Genomic DNA, 26,027 nt, shown 5'->3' on the forward strand with positions numbered 1-26,027 from the left:
CCTGTATATTCCAATAATAATTTGGTTTTCAGTTCTATTTGATAAGTAGAAAACAAAGGTAAAACTTTTGGAAATGTTGTTACAAGTTTTTAAAAACTTTGTGTGCATTTTTATTATTTAATTATTAATTATTGTAATCAGAATTATATTCATTAAATATCATCAGTCTCAATTACAGAAGAAATTAAAGAATAGTTATTTATCTCATCGTATTATGGACAGCTTTTCGCGGATATCAAAAAAAAATTATAAGATTAAAGCCAGTTTTGTTAACCCCGAGGGGCAAAAGATCTGGGAAAACAAAGCTGGTAGTAATTACATGATTTTTATTTTAATATTCTTGGAAAATTGTCTGTAACTCGATGCTATACATTGTTAATTAGTATCGTTGAGAACCGGTTCTAGTCCACCGGATATTTTAATCGGTTTCGAAGCCCTACTGGAAATAAATATGTATTACCCATGTATCTCCAAATGTGTTAATATGTTTGTTTACTTCTTGTTTTTTTTTAAGCATTGCTTGTTCTATAAAGTTTATATTTTCTAACTCACTCCAAGTTACTTTTTAATAGTCATAATTTGAGTTGAGTTGGAGGGGGGGGGGGTCAAGATACTCAAACATTATTCTTATCAAAAACATTATATGATTAAAATAAATCTAAATAAATATGATAATGTAAGTTAAAGGTTTATCGTATTATTTTAATGATTTTTCCTTTTTTCGTTTTTTTTGGTTATGATATAAATAGAACTTTCAATTTAAAATCTAGATGCATTGCTTATTTTAAGGTTTAAAAAACCAATATGCATTCTTCACAGAATATTCACGTCATTTCAACAAAAAAGTGTAAACAGATTGCTTCAATTATTTTGAATTCGGACTTATGCTTTAAAATCAAATTTAAGTATCAATAAGAAAGATTTATTTTTTTCAGGGGGATGAAGTTTGGTGATACTCTCCCCCAAAATGGTTATAAACCTATAAAAGTTATATAAGCCTATAAAATGCTTCACTGTAAAGGAGAACCATATCGGTTCAGAGGTTAGTAAGATCCTTCTCTAAAGACAAAAAAGCTTACTTCTTTATATAATAGGATATTTGCTTAGTATACTAATGATGTTTTAACAATTTAGATATGTAACATTTAATTTTCATTAGAATAAAACTTGCTAATAAAAACAACAATATTTGAAACTTTATTTTACTTAACCAACAATGGATATAGAATATATGTGGATATTATGAAAAAATTGATAAATTATAAATTGTTGCTATCATGTGTGTGTGTGTAGCCATAGTTTCTTAGTGTTTGGACCTAAGTAGTCATGGAGAAGGACGAGACACTTTTGTATAGCCACGGGGGCTATCAAGCTCCACGCCCAAGTACATTATGCCTTGACCCGCTGTCTCAAGGGAGCTACTCTTTATTACCTCACCCTCGCCGAGTATGGCAGGTGTCCCAAATTAAGCCACCGTAATGAATGACGCTCTCCGCAGAGGAGCTTGGGATAAGGGTTGTACAGATATTATGTACGTGATTATTAAGTATCCAAACCACTTAATAATCTCCCTTCTTACACAACCAGGGGAAGTCGTGTGAATATTTTTAACTGAGAATTCTAGTTGCCACATGGGGACTTGAACTTGAACTCTCATCACCGTAACTCAGTGCGTTACTACTGAGCTACGACGCCCCTATAGACATCATTTATGGGTCAGTTATCCAGTAGGAGTGTGTGGATATGGAAGGGGGGTCATTATTTTAGCCAGCTACAAGTTATAAATCATTAAAGTCAATGCAATATGGTGTAAAATCCAAGTAATAATAAATCCATTTAACCAACTTTTAACCCATATAAAATGTTCGTTTTTAATCAAGAAATATAAAAAATGGGAGAAGAGCCGACAACAAATGTTGCTGATGATACAATAATTGATAACAATGAGAATGAAACATTGAATGATCCTACAGATGGGAATGAACACACGGAAATTACTATTACTGAAGCACAAGTAAGTTTGAATGTGCACAGTTTAAAAAAACAACAAGGATGATGTATAAAATAGTAGATAAGCTATTTGAAAAGATGAAAGCAAACACATAAGCCTATGCACAGATTTTATTATGATTATATTGAAGAATACTACATTTAAGAAATAACTTCTCATCAAAATGAATAATTTAAGTTGACCTACTGTAAATCTATGAAATAATATCAGGTTTCTGACTATACAAAAAGACTCTTGAGACGTTTTTTTTTTGGGTGGGGGGGAGGGGTGGTAGCAGCATTTATCGCTCATGTAGCACAAAAAGAAAACTAGGCAACCTTATAAAGATTTATTTGGTTTGGTTGTAAAATGCAAAGATTTGAATAGCACCTGAGTATTTCACATTTAGTGTAATTTATGGAGTGCCTTTTAAAAAAAATGACGTCATATTGGCCTGCCATTAGTCAGTTAGAATGTATACTGGCCTGCCATTGGTAATTTAGTCTGTGTATTGGCCTATCATTGGTCATTTGTATTGTATGACGTCATTTTTTATAGACACTAAAAAGAGCTTCAAATTTATGGACTGACTAACAGAGAGATGCACTGCCTAACAAAGAGATGAATTATCGAGTGGCTATGCAAAATTTGTGCATAGGAAGATGATACTGGAGGAGAGAAGCTAGAGGAAGGTGGCAAGCCTGCAGAAGGCGAAGGTAAACCTGTAGAGGAAGCAAAGAAAGAAAAGAAAGCTCTATTGCCAGGAGAAAGTGTACATCCTGGAAGACCAAAGGTTGTGATTTAAATTTTTTTAAAGTCAATAGCTACTCTTTAGATAGGGTATTTCATTAGTCTGTATCAGGGATAAAGGACAGTGATTTCGACAAACAATTTTGAGAGAAAATTTCTCCACAACCCAATCGCTTCTTTCCCCTCCTTCTTACCCACTTCCCTTTAGTTATATAACAAATATAAAAATTTCCAGTAATTTCAAATGAAATTATTTTGCGAAATTTGAGCCCCTGGTTGTACACTTTTTCGTGAAAATCAAATCAAATAAATGGTACATCATAATAAGTCATATCTATTTAATAATATCAATACCTACAAAAAAAATATTCTTTCAATCTAGAGGAATTAATTAATTAACATAAAATTATAAAAATTTAATTTAAAAGGACTATGAGCGTTATATAATGTATTCATTTTCTAATGCCTCTGTTCCCGCTGAATTAGCATTGAAGTATTAAAGAAAGTCATTCCTAACATATTCAACAAACATTTATCCTCTTCTTTTCACAGGACGAAGAACCACACGTGAAAAAATCCGTAAAAAGAAAGAAAGAAGTTGTGGAATATCTTCTCAGAGTTGATCTCGAGCAACTAGGGAAGCTTTTTATAGTGCCTATAAAAATGATGTCATACTGGCCTACTATTGGTCAATTAATATTTATACTGGCCTGTCATTGGTTATTTAGTCTGTGTATTGGCCTGTCATTGGTCATTTGTATTGTATGGCGTCATTTTTTTATAACCACTATAAACAGCTTCGCATCTAGGCATAGACGAATCATTCTTTGAAGAATTGAAAACTATTTTCATAATGTTTGACATGGACAAAGATGGAGTTCTATCATTGAAGGAGTTTGAGAGATTAATGTCTTGCCTGGGACGTGCAGGTTTTTTCCTTTCTTTTTTTTATTACCTAGCCGGTGCGCGGTTAGATAAGATAAAATTGTTTCACCAACCTACAGTTATTTAGTTGCAATAAAAAATTTGATTAGACAAAAAAATCGCATCATGGAAAGAAAACGAAGTAGCTAGTTTCGCCGTATTTCCACAGTAACCCGCTACTTCGTTTTCTTTTCATGACCCAATAAAACTTCTCATGTTACCTAAAATATAAAATGGAATGAACAGTAAGCTATCGTTAACCGCTGAACCAATTGGACTATGCTTTTCTGGGAATATATCTAATTGTTTTGGGTGATTTAAATATATTTTTTTAAATATTAAAAATCACTTGATATAAAAATAAGTTTTATTGTTTAAGGTGGGGAGGAGAATGCTAAAAAGTACGCGAGTAAAGTATCTGCAGATTCAAAAGATCACAGGAAAAGTCTAGTTTTAATTCAAGCTTCTTTTAATATTGAAACTACGCCCCTAGAGGCCTCTAGGGGCCTTCGAGGTGGGGAGTCAACCCCCCCCCCCCCCCCCCATCAGTTTCAATTGTACATAGTATTGAAAAGAAAAAGTTTTGGCATCCATGCAGGAAGGGAAAAGCAGTAAATCATAAAGTGCACCGCCTAGCGGAACTTTAGAAATATTTGTTGGAATTCTGGCGATTTCTCTTAGAAGGGTGATGGTACCTTTCCTAAAAATAGCTTTAAACCTTCCTATGACCTATGAGAAGCTGCACTGTAAATGAGAACCATATTGGTTCAGTGGTTAGCGGTATCCTTCGGTGCTGAGCTTAAGATCTCGGTAACCGCTGGATCGTCAAGATTATGCTTGCCAGGGAACATAAATAATGGTCCAGAGGTGGTTTTAATCTTTTTTCAATCCCACATAAAAAAAAATATTCCCCCACTCATATTTCTTGGTAAGAAAATATAGTGGTACATGTAGAGTTACTTTCTTAGCTTTATGCTCTTAGCGAGCGAAGCCCCAAAAGGCGTGTGGTGAAACCACTAGCATAAATAAATAAATTAAGAACTGTGCATCATGACTAGTGTATCATTTAATGAGTTCTTAACCCTGGTTGGAAATGATAAGAACAACGAGCCTACCATGGATCATCTCATCATTGCTTTCCAGATGTTTGACAAGTAAGTTTTTTGATTACGGAGTCTTAAACGACCAAGAATGTACAAGGCAAAAAAACAGTAAAAAAATGTTTTTTAATATTAGGTGCTAAAAATATTTGTTTAACTCGAAAGAGGTCCTAAAAAAATTTGTACATACTGTATAAAATTGGTCGCTGAATTGCCTATTTAAAAAAAATTTAATATTTATTTTTTAGGAATAAAGGAAGGAAAAATTGACGATAAATAAAATTACCCCACTATTATGATTTTCTTAATTACCACTTAAGTAGACTTTCTCACTGTTGATTTAGAGGAAAGCCAACCATACTGCATTATGTATGTCCTTGCAAGTTATATCTTTGTTTAAAACTGATCATTTTATAGTTAAGGACCAAGCATGTCCACACTGAAAAAATAAAGTAAAAAAAGACTGAATCGCTATTTTTAGAGAAAACACGGGGAAAATATCTGAAGAACATTTTAAGAAAATCTTGTGTGTGAAGAATGGAACCAAATCTGAAGATTTACACGAGATGCTAACAGAATACAGGTCAGGCTTTATTCTGAAGCTTTTTTATAGTGCTTATAAAAGAATGACGTCATGCAATGATAGGCCAATTCACAGATTAAAGTACCAATGGCCGGCCAGTATACATTTAAATTGACCAATGGTAGGCCAGTATGACGTCATTTTTTATAGGCACTTTAAACAGCTTCTTCATTCTTGATAAATAAATTTATTTTTACTCCATATTTTACTTTGTCTGTGTGAAAGTCTGTCTGGCCGTTTATCCGTCTATTGACTACCAACTCCTTTGTCCGTCGTTGCATGTCCGTCTGTCCAAATTCTATGATCAATTTCATTATTAGAACCCCAAACCCAATATAATCTTCTTTCTCAATATATAAAGGTTCACGTTTGAAGGTTTTTTTCTAGCCACGTTATACTTTTACAATATTAGATAGCTGAGACGGATCTAATAGGAAAAACGGCGGCTTTGTAAGACGAACGTTTATTTATGGTTCGTTAACAGATCTTAAAGTTAATTTAAAACACACCATTTGTATTTCCTATCTGGCAAAGGGCTAAAATTGGATGTAATTGTTCTTGTTTAAAGTTAATTTTGAATTTATTTCAGACGAGTTCACATGCACTCAGAGCCGGAGACCCCCGAAGAAGAAAGATATATTGACTATAGAAAATTTGTTCAAATGCTTCAAGATTAAATTAGCTTTTACAGGTGCAAAATGATTATAAGTAAAGAAAAATTTTATGCACTCGAAGGAAATGGGAAACTACATAGTATCATTAAGCGACTAAAATTACTCAAAAGTCATCGCTAAAAAAAAATTACTAGAAAGATTATAAAATGAATCTAAAAACTGCCGGTATTGGGCTAATTATAAGTAAAAAATTAGCTGTGCATTATGAGTATTTAAGTCGTTTGATAATCCTAGTTTACAATTTTTCTTTGGGTTATTAAAAGTTTCACTTTATTTGTAATTATTTTGTACAAGTAGAATCATTTATAACTAAGGTATACCTATCTCAAAGGATAGTTAAAGCTATATGCATCCATGGCATTGTCATACCTACAACTTTTATGTGATTCTTGCTCATGTCGTTATATAATCTGTGCAATGACTGTATAGCTGTATCATAATATATAAATATATTTATTATAATCAATTAAATTAATTTCTCGTATTCATTCGAATCCGGTGGATAGGAACCGGTTCTCATCCGTAAGAAAAAAACTATGTCTAGCATCGTATTATATACAGCTTTCTACGAATATAAAAATGTACAATCATAAGATTAAAACCAGTTTTTTTAGCCCTGTACATTCTATATCCGCGGAAAGCTGTTTATAATACGATGCGAGAAATAGCTATTAATTTTTCGTAAATTGAGTTCTAAGTATTGAAGTTTTAGTAATATAATTCAATAATAATTTTTTAGAAATGTTTAAATCAATTTATTTTGTGATTTCTCAATTAATCTAAAAATACAATGGCTGATAATTGTTTAAACAATTTATATTCTTTATAGATCAGCATTGTATTAGGAAGACGATCAATTAACTTACTCTATATAAAGACGTACAGACCAGAGAGAGAGAGTGGACATTGGGCTGTTTTTAAACTAGTCCCCAAAGTTTACAATAACGTTTTCTTATTCGTTGGCTTAACAACTTTAGGAACTTTTGTGAATTTTGATTGGTTGATTCATTAAGTTTAGTGTCTAAATGTTTCAACCACTAATTTTAATCTACAGGAGGTATGATTTATGTATCATCATTGGGAATGTACATCAATTCATCGGCCATTGTGTTCTTATCCCTTCAGATCCCTGACAAAAAAAACTGACCTCATATCCTTGCCTGCACCTGCAGACAGCCCGGTTTCCCTGGCTGTTACAATCAGCATTGGCCCCGCAGGGATTCTGGGAGCAGGGGTCAGCGTCACAGCGGACAAACGGGTCACCTGTGTAACCTGGTGGACATCTGCAGATTGCACGGTTACCTAATTGTAACAAAACAATGATAAAAACATGTGTATAAAATATAAACATGAAATAAAATGGAGAGAAGAGTTCATTTGTTTGTTACTTAAAGTCAGGTTAGGTTAGGTTATATTGGGTACTGGGTAGCCCCGCAAGGATAGGACTCCCCAGGTACAGCAGGTAAGGAGGGGAGAGGTTAAGAAACCAATAGGCACTTCGAGGGAAAGCAACAAAGATTTTAATGAAGTTATGAATTTTTCCATGCAAGTTCATAAACCCAGGGTAAAAATCCCACAGAATTAGAAGTTTAAATTTTCGATAATTCTTTTTCTTGGAACGACTATAATTTAAATCTGATTTTCTCCAATTAAATGCTAAAAAAAAGAAATAAAAACATGCAATTAATAACAAGCTCTTTCAACTACTATTATTTTCAGCCACTAATTCAGATTAATTCTCAAATTATTATTTTTTTTTCATAAAAAATGCCCTGTTTATTAATATAAGATTGATCATTAAGTTCAGAAACCCTTTCGACTAAAAAAATCCGCTGTTAAATAGAGTTTTGTAAATATGCAAAATAGATTTAGACTCGTTCTAAAAGATTTTAATGCAATATGTATAAGTCCTAAAAATTCAGTGTCTAATATATGCATAAATCTAATTTGAGACTTGAAAGGTTATTAGAATACTTTGAAAATAAAACTAGAAGCGTATGTTTGTGCATGCTAACACTTACTTCTAGCCTCAGTTATGACAGCATTTAGAGATACTGCAGAGGGGGGACCACCTGAAATCAATCAATCATGCTCAAGCAATGGTTTTTTTAAAGTTCTGAAATATTTTAACAGACAAAGTTTTTTTTAAATTAAATATTAGAGTAATGATCTGATAATCGGAAAACACCTGAGAAATGTAAAAAAAGGTAGAGAAATTTTTTTTCCCCAATTAAAACTATCCTGTTACAAATTAGTGTTTCTTCAGTTTAAAATTCCTTTTCTGGTTGAAATAAAATATTCAAAAACAAAATTGATTAAAATAGTGAACTGTGCTACATGCATTTAAAACTTTGGGTGATTTTTGTGAAATCATAAATAAACATAACATGCAGAAATATGTGAAAATAAAGAAATTAAAACATAAATTTTTTAAAAATTAAATCTGAAAGAAACAAGGACGCACATAGAGCAAAGTTGACAAGAACAAAATCTTACCATTTGTAGAGCACTCAGCATTTATACCACAGGGACTCTGAGAGCAGGGGTCAGCAATACATCCAGTATAGGGGTCTCCCTCATACCCAGCAGGACATGAGCATACCTGAATAATATAGATACATAGTACAGAGGTATCTATCATACCCAGCAGGACATGAGCATACCTGAATAATATAGATACATAGTACAGGGGTATCTATCATACCCAGCAGGACATGAGTATACCTGAATAATATAGATACATAGTACAGGAGTATATATCATACCCAGCAGGACATGAGCATACCTGAATAATATAGATACATAGTACAGGGGTATCTATCATACCCAGCAGGACATGAACATACCTTAATAATATAGATACATAGTACATGGGTATCTATCATACCCAGCTGGACATGAGCATACCTGAATAATATAGATAAATAGTAAAATGGTATCTATCATACCCAGCAGGACATGAGTATACCTGAATAATATAGATACATAGCACAGGGGTATCTATCATACCCAGCAGGACATGAGCATACCTGAATAATATAGATACATAGTACAGGGGTATCTATCATACCCAGCAGGACATGAGCATACCTGAATAATATAGATACATAGTACAGGGATAAATATCATACACAGCAGGACATGAACATACCTGAATAATATAGATACATAGTACAGGAGTATATATCATACCCAGCAGGACATGAGCATACCTGAATAATATAGATACATAGTACAGGGGTATCTATCATACCCAGCAGGACATGAACATACCTTAATAATATAGATACATAGTACATGGGTATCTATCATACCCAGCTGGACATGAGCATACCTGAATAATATAGATAAATAGTAAAATGGTATCTATCATACCCAGCAGGACATGAGTATACCTGAATAATATAGATACATAGCACAGGGGTATCTATCATACCCAGCAGGACATGAGCATACCTGAATAATATAGATACATAGTACAGGGGTATCTATCATACCCAGCAGGACATGAACATACCTTAATAATATAGATACATAGTACATGGGTATCTATCATACCCAGCTGGACATGAGCATACCTGAATAATATAGATAAATAGTAAAATGGTATCTATCATACCCAGCAGGACATGAGCATACCTGAATAATATAGATACATAGTACTTTTTATTGCTAATTTTGAAGAAGTGGGTGCGGTTGTTTTCTGAAAATCTTTATAACTGTGGATAACTTACCGCTCTGTTTCCTGTAGATCTGCAGTCAGCTCCAGGTCCGCAGGGGCTAGGAAAGCAGGGGTCAGTCTGGGCAGGAGCACTCTGCTGTCTCAAAACTCCAATAGCATTGAAGCCTAGAAGAACATTTATAGCATTATAATAGAATATTTTTCTATTGGACCATTAACATAATTAAATAGCCAGATATCCTATGTTATTCTTCTATTTGAAACTTATGTCAAATTTTGATTAGGGTGACAAAATTTATTGAAATTTAGTTACAATTTATTTTTATTACATTTATAATTAATTGGACAAGTAAAAGGTAAAAGATCATGGTTTGTTGTGCCAGAAAGCATAGAAATCTTATATATATATTTATTGCATTTTTTTTTTAATTAGTTTTTTTCTAATTCCGGCAGAATTGCACATGATACGTTTTTTTCGGTTCCATACTGAAAATAAATATTACCTCCAGATGGTCTGCTGTTAACCACCCTAGGCGCCGGAGAATCAGCTCGCACTCTGTTGGGGCATCCTTAATTACAACACACATTCATTTATTACCGACTGATCGATTATTAAAGAAACTAAAGGAATTTTTATTCTTATTTTGTCTTTTTTAAATCATATAAATTGAATAAGCAGTTAAGTATAGGGATTTGTAATAGGTGGTCGAGAATGTAAGGCAGCTATTTAAAGTTTCCTTTCATAGAGGGGTGTAGTGGGGGTAGAGTGGTTAACTCCTCATGCACGCCTATCATTAATATTTTTTAACGATCCTCTTTTGAAAAATGATTACTTTATCTATAAAAAAAAACTATATTTCACTTAATCATGATTTTTTGCTAATATTAAGTTCTTATATTTCTTTTCTTGAAATATCAATCTTCAATTGCTTAAATCTTTCTTTTGTAAAGATTACATAAATAAATTGTGATAATAAAACAGTTCTGAATTGTATGCTAGTAGGCGTGAAATCTACTCCTACATTCAACAACCATTTATAATACACCCCATCAAGAATTTTATATCCAATTATCCAACCCAACAAAATAACAAGGAGGGCAATATCCATAAAAGCAAAGCTCTGAAACGGTAGAATATTAACACTTGTAGAGTGTCAGAACTTGATAAGAAGAATAAATGTTGAAGTCTAACAAAATTGAAAGTAAACTTGTTTTAAAACTGCTGAAAAATAGGCCGTTTAAGGACATACTAACATTTTTAGGACATATTTATAGAGATGCTTCGCTTATAATACTGAACCTTGTTGTAATAGGAATAAGTATTTAAAAAATGAGATAAATAGGATAATTATATCACATAAACTTGGACGTACGGTCATTCTGGTAACGAATAGAGTTGCTACGCTTTCTAAATCGTATATTACAGGAAACATCATGGAAAGTTTAAAATCGACAGGACAATTATAACATTTCTAAATTAACAAAAAGAGCTAACCGTTACGGACGGACGGACCGACCCTAATTTAAAAAATCTTTGCTTTTAAAAATATAAACAAATGGCAAGAAAAATTTTAATCTTTTTAGGAGGCCCTAAAAATTAAAATAATTCGTCAAATAAGCTTTTATAATTGAAAATAATTAGGTGGGGAGGGGAGGGTCTTTAGTTAACTTGTTTGTTTAAGAAATAAAAATGAAATAAAAAACTAAAATTGCACATTCAAATGATTTGCACTTTTTGTTTATTTTTTAATGATATTTGTCTCTGTATCTGTAGAATTAGATCACAAGAAAAAACAAGGATGACAATGACCATAAGCAACGAAGTTCATATACAACATTAATGGACAAACGAACAAAGTGAGTTATGGAGTAGGTATTCAGTTGAAAGAGAAAAAAGTCCTTAGAAGTTGACTGATTGACTAACAGACCAAGCAAATTATATACTGGCTGATTATTAGTTCAAGGAATCTTCACCATAGATTGAAGATGCTGTGAGTATTGGTGCAAAAAATATGACGTAACAAAAAAAATTACCCAATGAGAGGCCGTTATTGACCAATGGTAAAATTTATAGTGGCCTCTCATTGGCTAATTTTTTTGTTACGTCATATTTTTTGCACCAATACTCACAGCATCTAGATTGAAGCCAAGAAAATCACCTTTCCCTGATAACGTTACGGACGGACTGACCGACAAATTGGAATTATAGAGTAGCCACTTTGTAAATTTATAGTTTTTATTACCGTCGATTGTATTTGAGCCAGGTGCATGATCGTAGCCGGGTAAACATCTGATTTAGTCCAGTTTTTTCAACATTTTCATTTTGATTTTCTTACAAGTTTTTAGTGCAGTAAATACTCCCGTCCCCCCGTCCATCAATCATTGATAAACATAGCAAATTTTTAAATTATTTCTTTTGAACTTTATAATTTTTTTTAAGTATAAAAGGGATTTCCCCTAAAACATGAATTGTGTACTTGGGGTTGCAGAAAAATATATTCTAAAGCAAATAAAAGGACAATGAGTAATACTCATTATTAATCTGAATTTCATGTTGCAGAAAATGGGCAGCCCTGTGCAACTTGGAAGCTTTGTGTTAACAAATATTGACTATTTAATTTTTATAAAAGTTTTATCACTTATAAACATTCTTTATATGGGCTTTTTGTGACGCTTTCACAGAAAGTACTCGGCTTTGGTGCACTGATAACTGATTATGTTTTGGAAAAAAAAAACAATGCGGGAGGGTAGATTTTCTTTTTTCTGTTTATTACTTTTGGTAAGGTTAGGTTATATTAAGTACTGGATATCCTCGCAAGGTTTTAACACCGCAGGTATAGACACCGCTGGATTAGGGGACCTGTTATGGCTTTCTGATCGAAATTGTCGATAAAATAACTCAGCATTAACATTAACCTGGAACGCCACGCCCGACCAAAATGAACACCCTCTTATATACCTTATACCCATTATCCAAACATGCGTAGGAGGGATAGTAAAAGAGGAAAAGAGAAAGAGTGAATTGTTCAGGGATATAAAGGGATAAGATAATAACGTTTGGAAGCTCAACTTCATAAACCAACCAACCAAAAGTTCACAAAAGTCCCCAAAGTTGTAAAACCAACGTTATTATAAAACTCTGGGGTCTAGTGTAATAAACAGCCCAATGTCCCCTCCCTCCCTGGAATTATTAGATAATTTTGCAACGGCTGTGTAACATCTTATGCGCCAAATCTTTGCAAATATAAATCATCACACAGATTTTTTTTGCATAAATGAATTTTACATTTTTTGTTGCTGATTTTTAATAGTTGGTTTTTTAGTAGCGAAGCTACTTTTTTTAGTAAAATTTGTTTACATTAGGGGGATGTTTTTTTCTGGTTCTGTCCATTAGGATCTCGCAAACCACTAAACTATTTGTTTGTCTTTTCCAGGAACACAATGTTAGGGCTTCCCCTTATTTTTCAAATAAATTTAAAATCGGGGGGGGGGGGGTTAATTTTTCGTTTGTTTGTTCATTACTTTAGGTCAGGTTAGTTTAGGTTATGTATAGGCCCTGCGGGATAGGAACCCCTCAGGAGTTAGGCATACCCCCCCCCCCGCCTCCCTTATCTTGAATTTATTTATAGAATAGGGGGGAGTGGCTATCATGGCTCAACAGGCACTTTTTGTGAAAGTAATGTCGGACGTAAGAACAGAAATATTTATTCTACTAAATTTCTTAATTCATATCCTAAAACTAGTTAAAAATGTTGAAATTCCTGCAGACAGCAGCCCCCGCAGGGTTGACATCACACTGGGTGTTGACTCCACATGGAGAGGGGCTGCACTGTCCAGCTATGCCAGCTGCCAGGTACAGAACAGATCCTACCAACAGGTAGACCTTCATCTCGGCTCACCTAAAATAGAGTTAAATTTATGCTCTTATTTGTATTATATAAAAAAAACCGTTGTTTTTTTAGACATAGAAATTGATACTTTGTTTATGTCTTTTTAATAAAAAAGGCGTACCACATTTTTATTGACTTATTAAACCCAAAGACCAACAAAAAGTATAAATAATTCATGTTAATAATTTAATTTTTCTCTCCGTTAATTGACTTTTGTAACTTGAATAAATTTTCTGTGTCGTATTTTAAACTAAATCAAGTACATTTACTATTCAACAATATTTTTGTCATTATTGCTGTGTTTGCATGATAAAGGTCAGATATGTATTGTACTTAAGTGTGACAGACGACTCTAGAATATACGTTGTATGTATACAAATTGTATCTCATGGAAAAATTAAAAGGTATATAGAATAAAAACAAAGATGTGCATAGGGTTTATGCGAAGCGCACACGAAAATTTTGACATCCCTTTTACAATTTTTGACACCTTCTTAAATTAAAAACGAAGGGGGGTGTGATAGATAGGTGTAATACAGACAACAAGTGAGATTTTATATAGAAAGGTAGAGAATAAAAACAAAGGTGTGCACAGGGTTTAAGCGACGCAAATCCGAAAATTTTGACATCCATTTTACAATTTTTAACACCCCCTTAAATAAAAAACGAAGGGGGGGGTGTGATAGGTAGGTGTAATACAGACAACAAGAGTGGTTTTATATTATCATCAAGAGAGTGTAAGGGGGGGGTGTGCCTTAGAAACAAGAATAGCTAAATACTAACAATATAAATCTTTTCAGGGCAGATTGGTATTAGTATGTTTAAGTCTAATGTTTGGGTGGGGAGCGGAGGAGGGTAATCAAAGTACTCAAAATTCAAAAAAGCCTGATTTAGTGGATTTGGGAGAAGGGGGGGGGGGATAAACTATTCAAGTCCAAACTAAAGTTAGGTTTCTTTAATTCGAATTATAAAATGAATTTTAAGATGAAAACTTTACTAAACCAATATAAGGGATAATATTTTCGAAGAAAATCTTTTAATCTTTTTCACTCCATTTTTAGACCAAAAATACAAATAATTTCTTGTTTGTCAGTCTGCTATAAAAGATTAACGTTGGTATTATATACTGATTTTTGTCTGGAAAAAAGTTTTGGGTAAAATATCTAATGAACTAACCCTTATCCCTGTTATTTGGTTAAGATGTAACACATAAAACTATTTTCTGATGACTAAATCCCTGGAACAGCTAAGCAACACCAGCAATGTCATTGTCCAATGTCCATAGTATTTGGGTGTGTCATGTCATAGATAGTTGTCAAACCATGTCCAAAAAGATGTCTTTTTTACATGAATTTTTAAACATCAAGATTTAAGAACAAGATCGATTGTGTTTCTTGTAGCAGAGCTGTGCCACATATTTTGGAAACAAAATATAATAGGATATATAAGTGTCGTCGAATTATATCATTTGAAGATTAGACTCGATATATAACGCAAGAAATGAAACTGGACAATTTACATATTGCTTACTCGTAGCATAATCAAAAAGTATAGTTTTGCTGAAAGCCAATTTTAAGATTTTGATAACGGATTTTTTACAGACTTGAAAATTTTTCATATACTTTTTACTCATAAGAAAGTGATTTCTTTTCTTTAGAATCTCGCAAACCAATGAATCTCTTGTTTTTCCCTTATTGAAATGATTCTCATTTCATACTATTGGCTGAACAAGTTTAAATATAAATTGCCTCATAAATATGCTTAGATGTGATGGGCTTACTCGATATTCTATAAGGTTTGTTGTCTGTCAGTAAATATTTATTAACAAGGATGATAACATCCATAAAAGCGAAGCACTGAAACAGTAGGACAAACGGACATTAACACTTATATTGTGTCAGAACTGAATAATAATTAAACCAAAGTTGTAAGTAAATTTGTTGAAAAACTGTGTGTTGGAATGATTTTCTTGTATTCCCTGGCAAGTTCGAACCCATCAATTCCCTTTTCCTTACACCGGAGAATGAGTGTGTTACGCGGCATTCCTAACTATCTCCGCGCGTCGCTTGTAAACAAACAAGAAGCCGCGCATTTTTCCTTTGATGATTCCCATGTGAAGAGCTACGTAAATGAAAATAATGTATTGGTTGAATATACATGCGCTCTAATCCGTGGAAGATCTCAAATAAGCCTTCCTGCTTAGTTTGACATCATATGTGGTAAGAATTTATCTTTAATTCTTAATAATAAGTGTAGTATGGTATATTTTTACGAAGAAATTTAAAACATTAATTTTTCAACAAATAGACCATTTAACTGCTAACTTTTGACATACGAATATTTTCCTTAATTTTATTGATCATTTGAATCTAAAATTATCAATTTCTGATGCTATTTAATATGTTTCGTGCCAATTTAAAGTTTTTTAGAAATTTTATATTTTTAATTAAATTGAAATCACATAACCTCGATCTTACAAAAATAATAAACCATTAATATTATGTAATTAATTTTTATATTTTTGTTTTAGACTCACTGTTTTCATGGTAATAAATACACATTTGTAAACTTCGCTATGTTGGTCATTCGGAGGGCTTGGAGATAAGATTTCGAGAACGGCAAGGCATGCGTTCCGAAACAATGAAAACAAGACAGAACAGATGCGGCTAAGAAAATATCTGTGAAGTTTTGTGAATGTGTTGGTTGTGATACCTTACCACGCATTATTATAATCGTAATCAGTACAGTTAATTTTTGTGACAATCATGGGTCCTAAAAAGAATAAAGGCGCTCAACTGGGATTGCGGCTGCGCCCAGCCGTCGAGGCCCTAACCAGTGAACTAAATAAAGTGATGAAGTTGGTCAGTGAATCTTCAGAGCTTGATGTTAGACATTTCACTAAGGAGTCAATCCTTGTCCATGACAAGTTCGAGACATTCGATAGCATCATGGTCGGTTTTAGCAAGCTTGGTGTGAGAATCCAAGAGCTTGAGGAGTTTAGTGACATTTATTCTAATATAATTACTGTGCAAAAGGATTATAACGCTCTGAAAGATGCTCTAGATGCTATGGAAGAGCTTAGTGACATTCAAAGTGTTGTTGATTTAGTTGGTGATAATTTGCCTGACCATAAGGCTGAACTATATGATCGATGCTTAAAGATTGTGAAAGTTATTAAAGGGTCATACTTTCCCTTACCAGAACCAATTATAAACACTTTGTCTGCTTTGATGAAACGGCTGGCTGAGGTTAAGCTTGAACCTGTGAAGCCGCCTACAACGACGGCGGGTGCTTCGACAGCATCGCCATTTGTGTCGCCATTTGGCACACCACAGTTCGGCACCGGTTCTATATTCACGCCAGGATATATGAATCGTGTCGACGAACGCCTTCTTCCAAGCTTTGACGGCTCAGAGTCAGCCTACGTAAGTTTCAAGGACAATTTTAAAAAGCTTACCGTAGGACAGGACCCGTCATATTTACAGTTATTGTTGAGCAGTGAAAAGGTTTGCAAAAATAAAGAGTTGAGACTTCAGTTAATTCAGATTCAATCGCATGAATCTCAATGGGCTTACCTCGACGCACGTTTTAAGTCCAAAACACGTCAGATGCTCTGCCTTTTCAACCAATGGGAGAAGAAGCCTAAACCGTCGGACTCCAACCAGATTGTGACAGTCTTAGCAGAGTTTGGTGGTGCAGTTAGCCAGCTCGAGCAGCTGACTAAAGATGATGATGATGAGGAAGTCACCACAAGCCAGTGGTTGACCGTGATCCTTCTGGAGATGTTATCCAAGAAGTTGCCACGTGATTTTCAAGACAAGCTCAACCTGGCGTTGGGCTCGATGGATACCCCAAATATTCCTAAGCTGTTGAAGATTATAGAGGAACAGCGTGGCGCCATTTTGATGAGGTGTTCAATCGATGTAGACACCCCCTCCAAGAAGAAAGGTAATCCTGCGGCCGCAGCTACAGCCGTTGGTAAACCTGGGTCTCCAGCTAAGACCAAGAAGAAACAGCCTTGCCCGTCAGAAGGTTGTAACTCTGATCACCTGTTGTTTAAGTGCTTCAAGTTTAGGGATATGTCTGTTCCTGAACGCAAAGTCTTCATCAAGAAGATAGGCGCCTGTTTGCTCTGCTTACAAAAAGGGCATCGGGTGGCCGATTGTCCCAGAGCCGATAAACTTGGCAGCTGTACCATAGACAGTTGCAACCAGCCTCATAATTCATTGTTACACGAATCTGTTGCTGGTGGACAAGTTGCGGCAGTGTATGAATCACAATTGTTTAGCAAGAACAATTTTATGCTGATGTTGCAGCAGCTCACGGCATTGGCGGCTGACAAACGTCAAGTCACCGTCAGTGCCATGTGGGACTCTGGAGCAAATTTGACGTTGATTTCTAGAAGTATTGCCAAGAAGTTAGAGTTGCCATCAACTGGTCGCACAGCTACTATTTCTCTGGCAGATGGAAAGAGCCAAGCATGTCCTACAGTCAAGATTTGTTTGGTTGACCGCAACCGGAATTCACATATTCTGGAGGCGGCGGTAGTGCCCAGCATTGGTACTGAAGAAGGGTTGCGTTCTATTGATCCTACAGCCGCCGCCGACATTTTCAACATGAAGCCTGATAATTTTTCTATGGTCGACGGTAAGATTGATATTCTTATCGGCCATTTAACACCAGCTATGTTCCCGTGTGCAGATAAAATGGTTGGTGATTCTAGACTGTACAGAAGCTTATTTGGTACAGGCTATTTAGTTGTGTCTGCAGATGGCAGGACTGTTGCTAATCCTGTCGCCTGTAAAGCTGTGAAGTTGGAGGTCAGCAAGATGGAGTTCCTGAGTACTGAAAGTAGCCGCCGGGCAGTCCGCCTTGGACGTGCGTAAGCGGCAGCTGATTGAAGAAGGTCTGACATTAGATCTTGAGAACCATATTTGGACGGCCTCATATCCTTACAAGCAGCCGCCAAGTGTGTTGTTTGATAATTCTGAGCAGGCGTACAAAATCTGCTTACGTGACCGGCAGAGGATGGTCAAAAGAGGTGAATATGACACCTTCTGCCAGGTGTTTCAAGAAGCTGTGTCTCGTGGAGTGTATCAGAAAGCTTCGCCAGAAGACCTAGCTTATACTAAGCCCGTGTATTATTCGAGCCTAGTCTGCGCATATAAAGAGTCTATTTCCACGCCGTTGAGGATATGCGCCAATTCTAGCCTCTGCTGCAAGGGGCTAAGCCTCAATAGTATTATGATGGACGGCCCAGTTCCATTATATACTCTGATGCACAATCTTATCCGGTTCAGAAGTTATAAGTGTGCATTCGTGGCTGATATTCAGAAGTTCTACAATTCATTATTAGCTACCTATGAAGATTCTCAGCTGAAACGTGTTTTTTTTGCTGATACAGTTGATGGAGAGCCGGAGGTCTACCTCACCAAAACCATCAACTTTGGTGAGGCCTTGGCCGGCGATATGGCCGTGACCGCCCTCAGACTCACTGGTCGTATTTTTGGTGGACGTTCCCAGCAGGATGTTCAAGATGTTTATGGATCTGAGAAGATTAGAGGTTGTGACGTTGTAGCCCAGCAGGATGTGTGGAGAGATGTTCAGCAACCACTCAGCTCTGAATTTATTTTGTATCAAGATCCTCCATCGGTCAAATTGGAGACTTGTACTTACGTGGATGACTGTTTGAGCGGTCATAACAGTAAACCTGAAGCTGTCCAGCTGGTCCAAGAGCTGGAAGATATGATTGCACCTGGCAATTTCAAGTTTAAATCTGTTGTTTATTCTGGAGATGATGTTGACAGTGTAAAAGTTCTGGGCCTTGTTTGGGACCCTAAACAGGATAAGTTGTTCCTACCTGTCAGAGCCAACCACGGCGAGAAGATTAAGGGTAGAAAGTTACTAAAAGATCTGGACCTGGAGGATCTCTGGAGAAGTCTACCTGAGTTGATAACTAAACGAGAAGTTTGGAGAATTGTGCAACAATTGTATGACCCAATGGGTCTAGCAGTGCCATTGCTGCTTAAATCCAAGCTTTGTCTGCGCTCAGTTTGCATACATGGATGCAACTGGGATGATGTTATACCTGGAGAGTTGAGGTCGGAGCTCGTGTCCAGCCTCCAGGACCGTTCGGCACTTGGAAATGTGTCGTTCAGACGTTCGATGGTTCCTGATAAGCCGTTGGGGCTTCCAATGCTTGTTGGTTTCTGCGATGCATCTAACCAGGCCTATGCAGCCATCACCTACCTGAGATGGCCAGTTCCTGGAGGATATGATGTAGTTTTGTGTTGCGCCAAGTCACGTGTCGCACCAGTGAAGATAGAGTCTATACCAAGGTTAGAAATGCTTAGTTGTCTAATTTTGGCAAGGCTTGTGGATACTGTTGTCAGAGCCCTACCTTTCAACATTTCTGGCAAAGTATTTTTTAGTGATAGCAGCTGTGCCCTGGCTCAATTATCCAGTGACAGTGTCATGCTAAATGTTTTCAACAGTCATCGTGTTTCCGAGATACAACAGTTGACGAGCCCTGAAGATTGGAGATGGGTTCCAACCCAACACAACATCGCCGACCTGGCGACGCGTGTTTTGTGTACGATTGAGGATGTACAACCTGGATCTACATATCAGGATGGTCCAAGCTGGTTGCGCCTGGAACAGGACCAGTGGCCCGTTAAGACGGCGGGTGAGGTAAATGCATCCATTCCCGAGAGCGAGCTAAATCCCAAGATGGCGAAACTCAAGGTAATGTTCACACAGGTGGTGGACAATGATTTCTGGAGGTCCCTGGCAAGAAGGACCTACAGGCAGGCAAGGAGGACTGTGGCCGCAGTTCTTAAGGCTGCCAACTGCTTTAAAATGCTGCTTGTCAAGAAGCGTGGTGTTGCAACAATTGAGGATGGTGTTAGCAACGATGATAGTTCTAGGTATTATGAGAACTATACTTTCACAAATACATACATGGATTCTGTTTGTGACTTGTTTTTGACTTCCTTCAACCAAGAGAAGGAGATGACCATGGACGCCGAGGGAAAATTCGACTCCCTTCAACCCTATCATCACAAGGTCCAGGTTTGTTGGCCCATAGTGGGTCATGATGGATGTTTTCCTCTTAGGACATTTACAATATTAAAAATGTCCGGGAGAGGAGATGAGGCTCTTGAGGCCGCTGCTGGAGGCCCCAGGAAGATTATGAAGGACAGCCCAGGTGTTGTCTTGCTCAGCCGCCACAACAGGCTGGCGCGGCTTATCCTTCAACAGTCCCACGATGAATTGGGGCATGGAGGCCATCGTAAGACGTTGGCGCAAAGCCGCAGGTATGCATGGATCACACATGGCCGCATGGAGGCTATGAAAGTGGTCAAGAGTTGTGCTGCATGTTCCATTGAATATGCCAAGCGTTCGAGTCCCGCAATTGCTAATATTCTGCCAGATCGTGTCGAGCCCTCTGTGCCCTTCAAGGAGGTGCATATGGACCTTGCGGGGCCGATAGAAGTTACGAAGCCTGGCGTTGGCACCAGGAGTTCCAAGACCAAGTACAAAGTTTGGTTGTTGATTGTGGCCTGTAGATTCACACAGGCTGTGTTTGTTGACGTGTTGACCGATTATTCAACTGAAGCCGTGCTGGTCGGCTTGAGAAAACTTCAGGCGTTTTACAATATGCCTAGAAGGGTTACTACAGACAGAGGCACCAATATGGCTGGTGCCAAACGAATTATGGATGAACTTTTGAAGGATACCAGGATGCATTTTGAATGGCATCTTGTGCCCACTGCAGCACACTCGTTCGTAGGTACTGTGGAGAGGCAGGTTGGGCTGGTCAAGCGTGTGTTGAACAAGAAGTTGGCTGGTGCTACTGTAACCTTCAATGATTTATTGGTGTTGTGTGCTGAGACTGCAAGAGTCTTGAATTCTAAGCCATTGACCTATGCCACCCAAGGAGATGACGTCAATTGCTGGAGAATAATTTCACCTGCTGATCTGTTAGGCGGCAGGACCAACGATGCAATCTGCACCTTCGAGACAGGTTGTAAAGAGCCCATCACCAGGAGGCTGGAGAACTTGGAGGAGTTGACCCGTCAGTTCCATCAGGTGTACAAAGAGCAGCTCATGCCTGAGCTACTCAAGTCCGTCAAGTGGCGCCGCAACGAGGTGCTGCTCGAGCCGGGAGACGTGGTGCTGATCGACGATAGCACAAATTTGATGAAGAAGTTCAGATTGGGGCGTGTGGAAGAAGTGCGCCCAGGTGGGAGGACCGTGGTTTGCAAGTTCAAATTATCAGATGACGCAGCCGCCACGAGTAACGAGACTTCCGCAAGACGTCTGCTCAAGATCAATCTACCCAAAGTTTAGTATAAGTATCGTTCTTGTTTAACTTTGAATTTTATTTTACGGTAGATTTATCAGATATTTTTTTCGAAAGACAAAAAACGCAAATTTTGACGCAATTTCGTTTAAACTTTCAAATCGACGCAAGATTTTTCTCATTTGAAATGCAAACTTAAGTTATTTATACGTTTACGCAAGTTTTTTCAATGATTTAAGTCTTTCCGGGACCAGGGATTTTTTTCGCGGAAATTTTCCTAGGTACCTACGCAAATACGAACATTTTATCCTTGTTTGATTGAAATTCGATATGATAAAAAAGTAACACAATGAGATTTTTTTACATCACACAAATATTTCTTTAAGATTTGTTATAATCACATAGATAATTTAATATTACATATATATTAAAATCATTTCTATTTACCTTTTAACCGATGTACCTAAAGAAAAATGCAGATTTTTTCGCTTTGAATTAAAGTTTCTTGAATTATTCATGATTCTTTTAATTTTTGATTTGATTTAAACATCACTAATTATGTTTATTTTCAGTTGATGGAGCCCTGCGCCAGAAATCCTGTCGGAAATTATGCAGTATCAAAAATTGTGATGGAAAGACATAACGTCCGTCAGGATAGCTGGAACATGGCATTATTAATATTTGAAAGATTGGTTAGTTTGTATCTTGAGGGGTTCATTCTAACTGAGGCCCCAAATTGCCTTAATTTTGACTGTATGAATATGTACAAGTTGCTTTCTTCTTAAAACAGAGAGAAATTGCAAACTCAGCATTTAGAGAAGTTCTTTTCTTATAATTGAGCTTTTGTGTTATTTTGGTAATTTAATTTGCATATTTCAATTGCAATTTTAATTTACGCAATTTTGATTCACGAAGATTTAAAATTATGAAATTTTAATTTTCCGATGTTTGATGATTTTTTTTACAGTCATATTTTATTTAGATTTAAGTATCTATTTTATTAAAACATGTTAGATTTAAGGATCTTACCTATCTTATCTAAGAAATGTCTAGATGTAAGCCCGAGTATTTTTCCGCTGGAGAAAATACTAATTTTTGAGAAGTTTTTTATGAAATTTTACTTTTCTTTTCTAGCAAAAAGATTTAGTAGAAAAAATGTCATTATTTAATCTTTCTTTCTTTTGATTTAAAAGTTTGAGTTGATTATTTAATTATTGATGCGATTTTTAATATAAAAATCATTTGCCTATTATTATGTAGGTACCTAATCAAAGTTTAGGTACTATTGATTATTAATTCATGTATTCGCAATTACATGGTCTGTAATTCTAACTTTAATTGAGATTATGAGGCCATGATATAATGAGATGTGTGAGTGGTAAATGTGCATTTCATGAATGTTGAATGCTTTTCCCATTCCTTATTCCTATCCTTATGTGGTAGTGGAGTCGGTTTGAGTTATTGTGGTGTTCGTAAGTTACCATAATTAATTTTAGGCCTGATGGCCATGCCATTTTAAACTCTTGTAATTTATGCGTTATGAGATTGTGATTTTGTGGACACTGTCTGCACGCATGATGCTAAGATGAGTTATTGTGTTCGATTCCCAGTGACTAGACGGGTGTGTGTTGGAATGATTTTCTTGTATTCCCTGGCAAGTTCGAACCCATCAATTCCCTTTTCCTTACACCGGAGAATGAGTGTGTTACGCGGCATTCCTAACTATCTCCGCGCGTCGCTTGTAAACAAACAAGAAGCCGCGCATTTTTCCTTTGATGATTCCCATGTGAAGAGCTACGTAAATGAAAATAATGTATTGGTTGAATATACATGCGCTCTAATCCGTGGAAGATCTCAAATAAGCCTTCCTGCTTAGTTTGACATCATATGTGGTAAGAATTTATCTTTAATTCTTAATAATAAGTGTAGTATGGTATATTTTTACGAAGAAATTTAAAACATTAATTTTTCAACAAATAGACCATTTAACTGCTAACTTTTGACATACGAATATTTTCCTTAATTTTATTGATCATTTGAATCTAAAATTATCAATTTCTGATGCTATTTAATATGTTTCGTGCCAATTTAAAGTTTTTTAGAAATTTTATATTTTTAATTAAATTGAAATCACGCAACCTCGATCTTACAAAAATAATAAACCATTAATATTATGTAATTAATTTTTATATTTTTGTTTTAGACTCACTGTTTTCATGGTAATAAATACACATTTGTAAACTTCGCTATGTTGGTCATTCGGAGGGCTTGGAGATAAGATTTCGAGAACGGCAAGGCATGCGTTCCGAAACAAACTGCTTTATACAAGATTATGTTTATGGACATACTTACATTTTTAGGACTTGATTATAGAGTTGCTTCGCTAATAACATTATACTTTGTTGTCCCAGGAATCAATATACCAAAAATCAGATCAATCGGATGATTAGATCCCATAAAAATTTGTTATTTAAAAAGTAAAAAAATGTTTAAAATGGACGTGCGGACATTTTGGTAATGATTATAGAGTTGCTACGTTTTCTAAATCGTACCTAATTACTAACGGAATCACCATGAAAAATTTGAAATCGATAGGACAATTATAACATGCCTAAATTAACGAAAAAAAGCTATCCGTTACGGACGGACGTACGGATGGACGGACGGACGGACCGACCCTAATTATAGAAAAGCTTTGCTTTTAAAAAGATAAATGATGCCCCAAGAGGCTAAGGCGCAGCCACTAAAAGGTTATAAAGTATTATCGTATATTCATCTTTGAAGTATACATCATAATATTATCTAAATAATCTTTCGTGTAAAACATTGAATTTTGTCCAAACATGCCAGCAAAATATTTAAAAATGGTTTTAAATCAGAATAGCGCTTAGCCATCTTTGATGTTTTGGTCATGACATTGAATTAAATTTTCAAAAAGTAATCCTTCTTTTAGAGGCATTCATATTGTAAGTAGGATCTTAGAAACTTTCAAAATATAAAATATTTTATGTTTCTGTCAATGGACGTCAAAAGGGGGGGGGGATAAAAGTGGGTGATTACCCCCCCCCCCCCAAAAAAAAAAATGAATTAAGGTGCCGTAGTCCTAGAACTCGCCCTTCAAAACTAAAATTATGTTGTTACACATTAACAAGTTCCCTAATTACTATGAAAGCTAATATATATGGTTTTCAATAGAAAGGGCAATTAGAATGTGCTTGAATTAATCAAAGCTGTCCGTTATGGACAGACAGACAGACATTCACTATAGCAATTATGGCAATTAAACATACTTAGATTTAAGATATTGCATGTTAGCATGTAAAATATGAATATTTAAATAAAATTTCGTAAAAACTAAAAAACCTTATATAGCGACAGCGCGGTTATAAAATTAAATATTGTATATATGTATAATGTATAATGTACATGAATGAAAGCCTCAGACAATGGACAATCAAATATTTGTATAGACAAGTTCTTCTTCTCTTCACCACTAAAGCAGGCTATCTTATATCTAGGTGTTACAAAAAAGCCACAAATTTTAAATTAACAGATTAATATGATCATAATAACAATAAGATTTCTTATTTGCATGAAGGCACAATGCAAACGTTGGTAAGAATCAATTGATTAATGCAAATATTACTAATGATAGTTCCAATTGCAAAAATAATTTTTATGGTGCAATAAAAAAAGGTTCATTTGCGGTATTTTAAATATCTCTTTAACTTCATGGCAATAATATTCTATAACTTCTTAAATAATTTCATGTTTCTAAACATTAAAATAGAATAATTAAGTAGATTGTAAAGTAAATTGAATTGCCTGTCTCCACAAGTCTATTAAACATTATTACTTCTATAAAGCTGGTCTTCTGTTTTATAAAGGGTGTTTTTTTTAATAAGTATTGCTTAATTTAACCCACTTGCCATTGACAGAAATCAATAATCTTTATCTTAATTTCTTCATTGATGTAGGGCATTTTGCACGAGAAAAAAATGTTTGGCGATTTTCAACAAATTCTGCCTTAAAAACCAGTTTTTCCAAAGTACCTATTTTGGAAGATTTTTGGATTATGACTAATTTAAAGGGTTTGCAAAAATGCGTACATTTTTAAAAATCAAATAGC

The 26,027-nt window shown here is 35.4% G+C and overlaps 3 protein-coding genes across 4 annotated transcripts in view; 2 read left to right on the forward strand and 1 right to left on the reverse strand.

Annotated features, from left to right (window-relative positions):
• Positions 1-26,027, reverse strand: part of LOC145317587 (uncharacterized) — a 48,474-nt gene that overhangs the window by 20,016 nt on the left and 2,431 nt on the right. Inside the window, exons 2-8 of one of the 2 annotated variants that reach the window (XM_080158728.1) lie at positions 13,465-13,602; positions 11,947-11,993; positions 10,207-10,272; positions 9,756-9,868; positions 8,518-8,623; positions 8,043-8,093; positions 7,169-7,323 (exon numbers count right to left, since the gene is read on the reverse strand). In XM_080158728.1, coding sequence (XP_080014854.1) covers positions 7,169-7,323; positions 8,043-8,093; positions 8,518-8,623; positions 9,756-9,868; positions 10,207-10,272; positions 11,947-11,993; positions 13,465-13,592 — 666 coding nt within the window. In that variant the 5' untranslated portion in view covers positions 13,593-13,602. The remainder of the gene's footprint in view (positions 1-7,168; positions 7,324-8,042; positions 8,094-8,517; positions 8,624-9,755; positions 9,869-10,206; positions 10,273-11,946; positions 11,994-13,464; positions 13,603-26,027) is intronic. The other variant, XM_080158730.1, reaches the window with a different exon arrangement.
• Positions 1,879-3,555, forward strand: LOC145318035 (uncharacterized). The gene is made up of 4 exons (XM_080159347.1): positions 1,879-2,014; positions 2,649-2,783; positions 3,293-3,391; positions 3,550-3,555. The coding sequence occupies exons 1-4, from the start codon at positions 1,892-1,894 to the stop codon at positions 3,553-3,555; spliced, it is 363 nt and encodes a 120-aa protein (XP_080015473.1). The 5' UTR covers positions 1,879-1,891.
• LOC145318361 (uncharacterized) lies at positions 3,548-6,070 on the forward strand. Its single transcript, XM_080159657.1, has 5 exons — positions 3,548-3,669; positions 4,044-4,102; positions 4,721-4,818; positions 5,246-5,347; positions 5,937-6,070. Exons 1-5 carry the CDS (start codon positions 3,594-3,596, stop codon positions 6,022-6,024), a joined length of 423 nt encoding a protein of 140 aa, XP_080015783.1. The 5' UTR covers positions 3,548-3,593; the 3' UTR covers positions 6,025-6,070.

This window comes from Acartia tonsa, chromosome 4 (assembly GCF_053477335.1).
Source record: "Acartia tonsa isolate MP-2025a chromosome 4, ASM5347733v1, whole genome shotgun sequence".
NCBI lineage: Eukaryota > Metazoa > Arthropoda > Copepoda > Calanoida > Acartiidae > Acartia > Acartia tonsa.

Bases quoted from the DNA above. Each gene is read 5' to 3' on its own strand.
- LOC145318035 (XM_080159347.1), top strand. From the start codon at position 1,892: ATGGGAGAAGAGCCGACAACAAATGTTGCTGATGATACAATAATTGAT. The intron at 2,015-2,648 runs GTAAGTTTGAAT...ATTTGTGCATAG, and splicing joins TTACTATTACTGAAGCACAA to GAAGATGATACTGGAGGAGA. The intron at 2,784-3,292 runs GTTGTGATTTAA...TTCTTTTCACAG, and splicing joins TACATCCTGGAAGACCAAAG to GACGAAGAACCACACGTGAA.
- LOC145318361 (XM_080159657.1), top strand. From the start codon at position 3,594: ATGTTTGACATGGACAAAGATGGAGTTCTATCATTGAAGGAGTTTGAG. The intron at 3,670-4,043 runs GTTTTTTCCTTT...TTATTGTTTAAG, and splicing joins GTCTTGCCTGGGACGTGCAG to GTGGGGAGGAGAATGCTAAA. The intron at 4,819-5,245 runs GTAAGTTTTTTG...CGCTATTTTTAG, and splicing joins GCTTTCCAGATGTTTGACAA to AGAAAACACGGGGAAAATAT.